Consider the following 10874-nt stretch of genomic DNA (forward strand, 5'->3'; position numbering starts at 1 on the left):
TATTTTGTTTGTGCAGCAAATAAACTTTGGACATCAAAATCTTAAGAGACAGAGCAATATTACAGTACGCATGCAGATTGATGAAATGCCAATGAACGTGTTTATGATTAAAAAAAATTTAATATAATAATATTATAATCAAATCCTAAAATTAAATCAACGAACTAAAGAGTAACAAAGTTTTTAAATATAACACCGAATGATCCATTTGTACTCAAAAACCACGCGCTGCAAACAAAAAAAACCATGCCAATCCATTTGTTTTTACAAAAGGGCAACCAGCAACGACAAACCTGTCCCATTTCTTCATCCTCGGCAGCTCATAATGAAAATGGCAACTCAAGGTGAAGTGTTTCGGAGATTGTTAGATTAGATCAGCCACGTTCATTGGCATTTCATCGATCTGTGTGCTGTAATATTGCTCTATGTCTCTTAAGATTTTGATGTCATCACTTTTCACAAAGTTTATAGCCACACCCTGCACATACAAAATAAAAAATTCCAGACCCAATGAAGTTTAAGTCCTATCTTGATTATTAATCCTAACAGCCTAAAAGAAATAAAATACTTAAAAATAGATTTAAATAAAAAATTTGGCTTGAATTATCAAGGTACGTTTAGGGTATCTAACACAGTCAACAGAATTGAATATAAGAATTAAGTTCTGCTAAAGCCAGCTTGGAACATAACTCTTCTCCAGCCTCATATTTCTGCAAGCTTGACATTTTTGCATGGGGTTTTAGTCGAGATCAACATTGAGACAAATTGAGAGTACCTTTCTTCCGAAACGACCAGACCGACCAATTCGATGAATGTAAAGCTCTCGGTTGTTGGGAAGATCATAATTAATCACCAGGGAAACCTACAAGAATTCAATATGTCCACAAGAAATCAGTAACACTTTTCCCGTCAATAATAAACTACAGATGAGATAAAACTTGTGAGAAGTAAGAGAGAGATGAAGAGGACAGATTTTTCTCCCAACAAAACTAACAAATGTTCAGAAAACTAAGCGGTTAGTTAGATAACAAATAGTTGGCCATAGAATATATATATATATACATATATATATATGCCAATAGAAGATTTGGTAACTAAAGAAGATTTTTATATAAAAACACATCAATTCAAAAAATATATATATGTATTGAATTTGGTAACTAAAGAAGATTTTTATGGAATTTCCCTGCTTAATCAAGAATATTTGAGTGAATTTTATGACTGGAATTTTTTTATAGATGATCCATCTCCCCAAAAACTTCGCCGCTGTGAGAACTCGTGAAGACATGTATTGCTCTGATGATATTTAAACTTTCAAAAGTCTGCATATCTTTCATCATAAAAATGAATTCAAACCACGTCAATTTTTTCAATTGTGGTCTGTTAATCGACAAAAAATTTCTCCCAGCGCATGAAGTTTCTTCTGAAGTCAAATAAAAATCAAAATACGGATATAAGAAGCTAGGAGTTTGCCTGTTGAACATCAATTCCCCGGGCCCAAACATCTGTTGTGATCAGAACCCGAGTTTGACCTGAGCGAAATTCCTCCATAATTGCATCACGTTCTTTTTGCGGCATGTCTCCATGCATAGATGAGACAGTGAAATTATTCTCACGCATTTTTGCTGTCAGCCAATCCACCTGTCGAACATATTGAGAAACAGCATGAAAACAGTGGAATGAAATGCTCAGCCGAGTAACTATTAATCCCCAACGCATGGGTTTTCCATTAAATTCCACAAGGTTTAGACTGGTAATCAGACATGCCAGTCCTTCCTCCAGCAAAATGCAGATATTAACAAGTACTGTAGGTTCAATCCATGCATAATTCCTATAACCCATGGAGACACTTTCCTAGAATCCACGCAATTAATATTAGCTACCAAGTATGATTTTTCTAAATAATATATTGACAAAATGACAGATCATAAAGTAATATGATAAAATGCAAAATGTGCCAGCCAATTTTTTTATCAGGATTTAGGATGTTTTTAAATAACAAAGGCTTTCAAAAATAAAAAATACAAGCAAACTTAATCAGGAAAAACCTTGGCGCCGAAGTAGCTCATATAGCAAATTATCAACAAAAAAAAAATAATCTCAAGGTTACCTTCCTCTTCGTGTTACAGAAGATAACAGCCTGAGTAATAGTGAGGGTATCATACAAATCACAGAGAGTATCAAATTTCCACTCCTCTCTCTCAACCGCAACAAAGAATTGTTTGATGCCCTGTCAAAAGATATAATGACTATTATAAAACAAGAACCAAAACACAATTTCTGATACATTTTGAGAACCTGGAAAGACAAGGTCCCTGTTAAGATAGGTGGGGCTGCTTGAAGATTTGGCATGGAAAATAGAGAGTTTGTTTAATCAATATTTTGAGATTAACAAAGCCAAAATTCTCGTACATTCTTTATTTACCAAAAAGTTGACAAGTTTGAATGAAAATGCATGCTCATAAATCTAGCAATTCTGTTACCCCTACCACCCCTTTCATTTACACCCTTTACCCCTTAAAAGAAAATTAATCATGGAAGCGGGACTACCTCCAGAGTCAATTCATCACGCTTTACAAGAATACGAACTGGATCAGTCATGAATTTGCTTGTAATCTCCAGTATCTCATTTGGAAGGGTTGCAGATATCAACACAACCTGAAAAAGCAGCGTGTAAAATTCATAAAATCTGCTGGAAATCAGCACACACAAGCTCTGTGATAAATGATAAAAAAGTCATTGTTCATATGCTTGTTACATAGTGCTACAAGACTAAATCAGAATCAAGAACCTCCACTATCGTTATATCGGCATTCCCTGTGTCCGTGGGCTAAAATCCTTAACAGTTTCGTGAGGCAAGAGATGTGTGCCTTTAAGATTTTTTTTGCAGGATGTACTGCACAAATTATTCATCTAGTGATAGTTTCAAAAATGTTTGCAGATGCACTACATCAATCATGTATTCGCGTAGACATACTGGTTTGGGGTCGAGTGGAGGAAGAAATAGAGCACCTGAAGTTCTGGAGGAAGATATCTGTAAACATCATAAATCTGATCCTTAAACCCCCGACTCAGCATTTCATCAGATTCATCCTGATAAAATTTCAAAAACCAAAAAATAAAAGGAATCAGGATTGCCTAATTAAGTCCATCATTGAAACATAATATAGAGAGTTATTTAATAAAATTAAGCTCCTGCAGAAGCAAATGATATACCAGCAATCGAGCCAAAAAAAATGAAACTCACAAGAATCAACAATTTTATAGCTCTGGTTCGCAGAGTTCTCCTCTTAATCATGTCACACACTCTTCCGGGTGTCCCTGAAACCACTTGAACTCCATGTTCTAATTTTATAATATCCTCGCCCACACTTTTACCTCCAATACAAGCATGTGCTTGCACATTTATATAATCTCCAATAGCCAAAATTACTTTCTCGGTCTGAGCTGCCAGCTCTCTTGTAGGCGACAATATCAAAGCCTGGACCCTACCATAAGGAATAAATTAAAAGGAAATAATCAATGAATAGGATGCTCAACATAAAGGCTGGCTAGTCAGTTGAATTTTACAATAGAACCAATGGAAATAGATATGCCTTTACTCATGCTTTTGAATCCCAACTATAGATTATAATTACTTTCAAGAACTTCCCAAGTAAAGCTGAATAATATAAGTCAAAGAATATCGGGAGCTTAAAGGTTGTAAATTTTAACCAAAGGTTCAAAAGAGTGCGACGTGTATCAGCCACATAAATCAAAGTAGCGAGAAAAAACATTTATAAGCAGACTATGGAAACATTATGACAGAAACCCGGAAACTGAGCTCTACTAAAAAGAAGAAAAAAACGTACAGGCATAGCAAGAGAAAAGCAATATCAGAACCATGCAACAATACAACACAAACTACAACGCACAATACAAAAGAAGAAAGGAACAAAAGAGTAGGACCGAAACCATACTCCGAGGACTTGGTATCGACAATTTGGCAAACAGCAAGCGCAATCATGGAAGTCTTTCCCGTGCCAGACTGCGCCTGAGCTATGACGTCACGGCCGGTGATTATTGGAAGCACGGCTCGCTGCTGTATAGCTGAGGGCTTCTCGAATCCGTAGTTGTAGATGCCTCTGAGTAAATCATCTTTTATCCCCATCTCGTCGAAGCTCAAAATTGGCTCCACGCCCTTGGAAGTTTCGAAAACCAGATTCGCATCCTCCTCCCCCATAGCTCGCCGCCCGCCGCCGCCTCTCTGTACCGCCGGAGCCGCCATTCTTCTTACAATATTAATCAGCGTCCAATCGAGAAATTTTAACGGGGGAACTCTTATTAGGGTTCGCGGACTTCTAAGTATACATGTATGTATATTTAGCACATGATCAATAAATCCTCGTCCTATAATAATTAAATATCTGTTTAGTGTCTTTGAGTAACAAACTTGACCAATATGATAAATATTTATGTATTGCATAAGCTCACGTGTTTTTTTCGATATAAAATTCAGTACAAAATATAAAAAATTTAAAAAAATATATACGATATTTCAAAACTAAATATTTTAAATTTGACACTAATATATGATTTTTGAGTATCAAACATATATAATAAATTTTGATATTAATGACATGTATTTTTCGGATTAAGTAAAAAAAAACCTTGAAAAACTACCATTAATATGTGAGATTTGAGTAAGTAACGTTTCAAATCTAACATTAATATATGACTTATGAGTAGCTAAACATGTATAACAAATTTTGATATTAATTTTGCGTTTTTTTTTTTTTGGTATGAAAAATAGACACAAAACATTGAAAATCAAATATTGATATTTGAATAAATGCTTCAGATATGCCACAAATATATATTTTTTATATCCAAACATTTATAACAATATTTTATATTAATGACCCATATTTTTCCGAATAAAAATCGATACAAAATATTAAAAATATAATAGTAATATATGATATTTCAGTTTGAAATTGTTCAGATGGAGTATTAATATATAATATTTTAGTGCACAAACAAATGTATAAAGTATCGATATTAATATAGTTGTTCCAATTTTGTACTCAGAAATTATTTTTTTATCCGATCTAAAATAATTTGTTATAAAATATTATATATTTGTTCCAAATTTTCAATATTTTGTACCGAATTTCATCAGAAAAAATAACTGTGGATTCAGGGAATGCAGAAATATCTTTTATGAATCAAAAACTACAGAAAAAGTTTATGTTTCGATCTGACAAGGACTGAACACACATATAATTATGTTATTGGGGATTTAAAAACAAGTCTCTTATTTATATATATATATATATAGACATGAATAAAATTCAAATATTAACTTTATAAAATAAAAATTTATCTTAATTTATTTATATTTCATACAAAATATTATTATATTATAAATTTATTATATTATATATAAACTAATATTTTATATTAAAGTTAATTATATTTGATATTGGGTGCTACGATTTACTTAGTATTTTATCAAGTGTCGCGGATTTTAAGAATTTTCTACAAAGAAAAATAAAACAAATTTTAATTTTAAGATTAGTAATAAATATAATATTTTTTATGTAATTCCAACGTAAACATCATTTTTTCGTAAAAAGTGAGCACTATACATGTGATGGCATCACCGCATTCTTGATCAAATTACATTTAAGAATTTAATGTAATCCTTTAAAATAAACTAAATTTTTTTATCTATTCTTTTGATATTTTCGTATAGTAAATCTGTTTTTTTGTTTGATTTAAGTATTGTTAATATGCTGAAGTATGAAATTACACTTTTCTTTAAACACTATTAATCATATTTCATTAACCTTTAAAACCGAATGTGATTTTTAGTCTTCAAAATAAAAATTTCAAATTTATTGACCAAACTCCCTGCATTTATCAGTTATTTTAAATTTATATGAATTCAAAATTTATTTCCTTTCTTATTTAAAAAAAAATTATGTCCTTTTTCAATCTATTTTAAATTTACATATTAATTTTTTTATTTCAGTTAATTTGAATAATTATTTAAATTTTTATAAATAATTAGATCAATGCAAAAACCCCGACGATATAATCTGGATTATCTGATGTACTTCCAAGTTCCAAGTTTCATGGAAAGAAACAAAGTTGACCCAAAATACATATGTTTTCTCAGAGGCATCCTACACTTTCCTTAGCAAAAATAGAAATATTTCCACCTTAGCTCTGTCCCTAAAAATAGACACCACAAAGAACGTATTTTGATTCTTTAAACACCAATTTCCAATAAGTAATCCATTAAAAATGATAAAAACACATGTTACAACCGTACACCAACAATTATACAGCAGAAACACCCAATTCAAGATTCATAGAATTCTAATTCACCTCAAATCCCTACGCAACACTTTTTCGGAGCTCCCATTGCTCGGTAACCGGGTTGCAGGTCAAAATCTAGACGCTAAAATGAATCCTGATTCGAGATGATGTAAGGTGCGCATTTATTTCATTTTAACTACGGATATAAAAAACAAGAAGTCGGGTTTTTTTCGAATCCACATCTCCTGTATTTTAATAAAATTTGACACTAACCTTCATTACATGTTATGATGAGAAGGGAGACAAGTGTTACGAAGGTGAATGCAAAAATCTAAAAAAAAAAAAAGTCAGTTACATCGCAAAGTGCAAGGTTGAAAAAAGATGGTCCCGAACAACATTCAACTTGATCCCACAAAACATAACTCATAATTACCGACAACAAGTCGCAACAAAAAGTCACCAAATTACATAATAACACACCATAGCAAATGTCCACACTGAGAGAAACAGACATGCCACAAAGACAAAACACAAGCATATGTTATATAGATAAAGCCATATCACCACCAAACGATATGGCTCGGACGTAGGAAGCTTCTTCTGCTTATTTCCAAAAGCAGCATTGGTAAAATGCAAGTGACAGTGTGCTTCAGTTTTCTGAGCTGCAATATGTCTCACCAGACGAAGAGTTGCCCACCTGTAGACGCCTCATTTCTTCATAAGCCCATTCAAGACCAGGGCAATAATGGAGAGGTGGATTGAACCTGGGGTCGTTGATGTCATCTGGTAAAAATGCCCCATTTTCAACAAGGAACTTAATTGCTTTCATCCTTTTCTCTTTAGCCGCATGATGCAGTGGGGTCCCTGCATCCAATAAAAATTATGATCAAACACCCACCAATAACTGTTCCTAATGTTGTATGGTCTCTATGAAGGAATAACAGCTAGCTATATTAACAAAATACTCACATCCACATGCACCCTTGGTCCGTGCATCGATGTCAGCACCACGCTCTAGCAATTTATCCATAACTTTGAGATGGCCACCTTTAGCAGCTAGATGGAGAGGGGTTACACCAAGTGACTTCGGGCCCCAAGCAGCCACATTTGCATCCATTCCTTCATTAAGAAGACGTTTAACCTGTAATACAAAGAAAGATCCTTGTAAATATTCGAATTAAAAAATAAAAACAAAATTGTGTACAATCCAAACAATTCAAAGGATTGACATCATGAATGTTTATAAACAATATCAGAGGGGCTTGTGGCATTGGAAAATTAAACATATCTAATATTAGCAGGGTGGATATTGCCATTCACACAAGTTTTTTTCAGTTCACAGTTGCTAAAATGTAATTCTAGTTATCAGGCTTGTGAAATTGAGATGAAAGCACACATTGACTTCTCATTTTCGCCAAAGAGTAATTCCTGTCAAAGAGTCACCGAACTGAATCTGTCCTACTCATTTCAATCTTTTAGTCAGTGCAACTGAGTAGAGGAGAATTGGTGAGTTTCCAAGTCCTCATCTTGACATTTTGCTCAGCTATTGGCCTTTGCCTTGCTTCATGTAATTCACCTTATACACTAATTTAAAGTACAAGACATAGGTATCCTGGAGCTTTAGGCGCAAGATGGGCAGGAAGTAAGATGCACCGAACATGAGTTTTTGTAATGTACAGATATAAAGTGAATTTCACAAAAAATATTACATAGCCACAAAAATATATTGTACAAATAATTAAACACCACTAAAAATCCACTGTTTATTGTTAAAATACGTGGTATAATTTTAAACAAATTCAATCATCAGAGACTTAAGCAAAAAAATTAGGATTTAGGATTGAGGATCTTGCTGAACTATAAAAAAGAAAAAGAAAGACTGGGAACATAAGATCTTGATGACGCCAAGAACTGAATTATTGTAGGGAAAAAATAAAAAGAAAGAGTTACTGCGCATACAAGTTATGAATTAAAGAACGTGGGTATTACGATATTGGGTTGGATTTAGTTGGGCTGGACCCATGGTTAAATTTTAACATGAAACCGAATGCTCGCAGCATTAGACTATTGTCTTTGAATTGGATTTCATGCACACATTATGGTGCGTAAGGCGTGCACGTAAGAGCATCTTTTGCAAGGACTGCGCCCAGTCCTAGGCAGCCAAGCATGCGGCTTTGATAATTACATTGACACTATTCAACTTCTATAAACCCATACCCACGCGATCTAGAGCTTTCACCAAATGAACTAGAAGTTAGTGATGCTTGTTCACTAAGTCCCCCAAATCCATTCCCCTCCAAGCCATTCGTTTTACCAGGCGTAGCTTTTAAGTGGTCTCGGTCACAAAAAAAAAATGTGATATTAACTTCGGCGTTCAGCCCAACACCTACAATTCCTGGACCGTGAACCCTTGATATAAAATAGGACTATTGATATCCACTCACATGTTCAACAAGGAAAACACTATAAAAAACGATGGTTAAGACTCATAGAATGTCAAGTTAATTCCAACACCTACCCTCTACCATCACCATCACCATCACCGCATGTAACCAGCCTCCCCACTTTTGACAGAACAGTCCACTGTTTGGACAGTTGAAAGTATTTCTAAATAAAAGAAATTGAAATGCATTTCCAAAACCAATGCAAAGTTATCACGATACTTAAATCATTCTAAGAATTAACCCACAAAGTAAAATCATAGTTTTCTCTCACGCAGCATAAAAAAAGGGACAAAACAACCAAAAGGAACTAATTGAATCTCGCAACAAACTCTACATGCGGCATTACAATAAAAACACATGTTTCAGCAAATTAGAACTCATTGACAGGATTAAACACGGAAAAAACCCACATCAAGATTAAATGCCGACAAAAAAGAATCACGATACTAGGGTAGCATCATAATTAAAACAGGTAGTATGCCTTCTTCTTGAGGTCTGCACCAATTCCGCTAACAGTTAAACTAAAAAAACTCAGAAGATCACATCATCACGATAGAATTTACTTCTCATTTACATACACAAGTAAAGATATTTATTTTTCCATTCCCTGATTCCATACAGCGAAAAAGATGGAAATTACCTTTCTGAAACTGCATCATATATCGCATGTGAACTAAAACTCGAACAAAAGAATGGTCAGAAATTGAAAACCTTACCTCTTTAAGATCGCCTTTCTTGGCAAAGACATGAAGCAGAGTCCAACCTCGATCATCTGCGTCGCTATCCACCCTACTCAACAGCTTCCTACTCCTCCTACTTGAATTCTGGTACTCCAACATTATCAAATATATTTATTTTTATTCTTTTTTATGACAACAGCATGCACTTTCGCAATACCCTATAATCCCAGAATCTTTGACCCCCAAAAGCTTGGCTTCTTTCCAATTAGTTTATCCAAGAGGATAAACTAAATCACCCCAAATCTTACTCACAACCTCAGAGGCATAAAATGTAAATAATAAACCCAAAAATGAAATCCAGAAATGAATCCTGGACAACCACGGATGTTTTCTCTTTTCAAATTCCCTAACAGTCAGAAACACAGAGAACCCGAGACAGCAAAAAAATCTAAACCTAAATTTTATATCTTCTCGACACTAAAATTGGTATTTTTTTCGAGTTCCTAGAAACCTAGGCCAGAAAGTACCAGCTAAACAACAAAACGATCACAACTATCTGGAATTTCAGATAATTTTCATATATCACTGAAATCTTGGTCCTTGGAATAGCTATAGAAAGAGAGATTTCACGAATTTAGCGAGAGAGGTGTTGGGCCACGTTATAAGGAGCGAAAGGATTCAATCCAGGACCAAAAACACGAAGATTATCACTAGGCTTCATGTAGAACAACGACGCGAAACGAAATACAACAGAGACAATCATAATGAGAGCCCTAATCTTCAGACGTGATCTCAAAACAAAATAACACGGGATAATTCAGATGAAACCTGAAGAAAATCCGAACATTTTAGACGGTACCGTGAATCGGATAAAACCCTAGCCAGAGAGGATACAAGAAGCTTTGCGATGGCGTTTGGCGAATTGGGCGACGGAGATTTTATACAGAAGAAACAGAGATTTTATACAGAAGAAACAGAGTTTTTGATAAATGTGGAAACGGCATCGGATTTATCCATCCTACGTCGAATTTGAGGCGGTTCACGATTTAATTATGAAATAATATTTTTTATTAATTAAATTAGATTGGAGATTTATCTTTTTTAATAATTAATAAATATAAATAAAATATATGAATGATAATATTGTATTCAATTACTTGATTGATATATAATAAATAAGGCAAAAACTTGTGTGAGACGGTCTCACGGGTCATATTCGTGAGACAGATATCTTATTTGGGTCATCCATTAAAAAGTATTATTTTTTATGCTAAGAGTATTACTTTTTATTGTGAATATGGGAAGCGTTGACCCGTTTCACATATTAAGATCCGTGAGACGGTCTCACATAAGACCCACTCAATAAATAATTAATGTTTGATCGATATTGTATAAATTATCGATTTATAATTTTACAACCAAACATTTGTTCTAATTGAATTAT

General features: G+C 33.8%; 2 protein-coding genes and 1 long non-coding RNA gene across 3 annotated transcripts; 1 reads left to right on the forward strand and 2 right to left on the reverse strand.

Moving 5' to 3' along the window:
* Positions 1–165: 165 nt before the first annotated feature.
* LOC142527906 (eukaryotic initiation factor 4A-3-like) lies at positions 166–4339 on the reverse strand. The gene is made up of 8 exons (XM_075632901.1): positions 3960–4339; positions 3248–3488; positions 3013–3093; positions 2551–2658; positions 2111–2230; positions 1474–1641; positions 776–862; positions 166–478 (listed from the first exon to the last, which is right to left on the reverse strand). The coding sequence occupies exons 1-8, from the start codon at positions 4265–4267 to the stop codon at positions 365–367; spliced, it is 1227 nt and encodes a 408-aa protein (XP_075489016.1). The 5' UTR covers positions 4268–4339; the 3' UTR covers positions 166–364.
* On the forward strand, positions 770–1057 carry LOC142527908 (uncharacterized). The gene is made up of 2 exons (XR_012815556.1): positions 770–908; positions 949–1057. It is a non-coding gene; the product is annotated as an uncharacterized LOC142527908 (long non-coding RNA).
* Positions 4340–6888: 2549 nt separating the features above from the next.
* LOC142527907 (phytochrome-interacting ankyrin-repeat protein 1-like) lies at positions 6889–10410 on the reverse strand. Its single transcript, XM_075632902.1, has 3 exons — positions 9467–10410; positions 7276–7447; positions 6889–7170 (listed from the first exon to the last, which is right to left on the reverse strand). The coding sequence occupies exons 1-3, from the start codon at positions 9587–9589 to the stop codon at positions 6956–6958; spliced, it is 510 nt and encodes a 169-aa protein (XP_075489017.1). The 5' UTR covers positions 9590–10410; the 3' UTR covers positions 6889–6955.
* Between the last annotated feature and the right edge of the window lie 464 nt (positions 10411–10874).

The sequence above is a fragment of the Primulina tabacum genome, chromosome 15, assembly GCF_025594145.1.
Source record: "Primulina tabacum isolate GXHZ01 chromosome 15, ASM2559414v2, whole genome shotgun sequence".
In the NCBI taxonomy this organism is placed as follows: Eukaryota; Viridiplantae; Streptophyta; class Magnoliopsida; order Lamiales; family Gesneriaceae; genus Primulina; species Primulina tabacum.

Excerpts from the sequence above, each read along its gene's own strand:
- LOC142527906 (XM_075632901.1), bottom strand. The coding sequence starts at position 4,267 with ATGGCGGCTCCGGCGGTACAGAGAGGCGGCGGCGGGCGGCGAGCTATG. Across the intron at positions 3,489-3,959 it reads GTCGATACCAAGTCCTCGGA|GGTCCAGGCTTTGATATTGT; the intron begins GTATGGTTTCGG and ends TCCTTATGGTAG. Across the intron at positions 479-775 it reads CTGGTCGTTTCGGAAGAAAG|GGTGTGGCTATAAACTTTGT; the intron begins GTACTCTCAATT and ends TTGTATGTGCAG.
- LOC142527907 (XM_075632902.1), bottom strand. The coding sequence starts at position 9,589 with ATGTTGGAGTACCAGAATTCAAGTAGGAGGAGTAGGAAGCTGTTGAGT. Across the intron at positions 7,448-9,466 it reads AGAAAGGCGATCTTAAAGAG|GTTAAACGTCTTCTTAATGA; the intron begins GTAAGGTTTTCA and ends TTTGTATTACAG. Across the intron at positions 7,171-7,275 it reads GACCAAGGGTGCATGTGGAT|GGACCCCACTGCATCATGCG; the intron begins GTGAGTATTTTG and ends TATTGGATGCAG.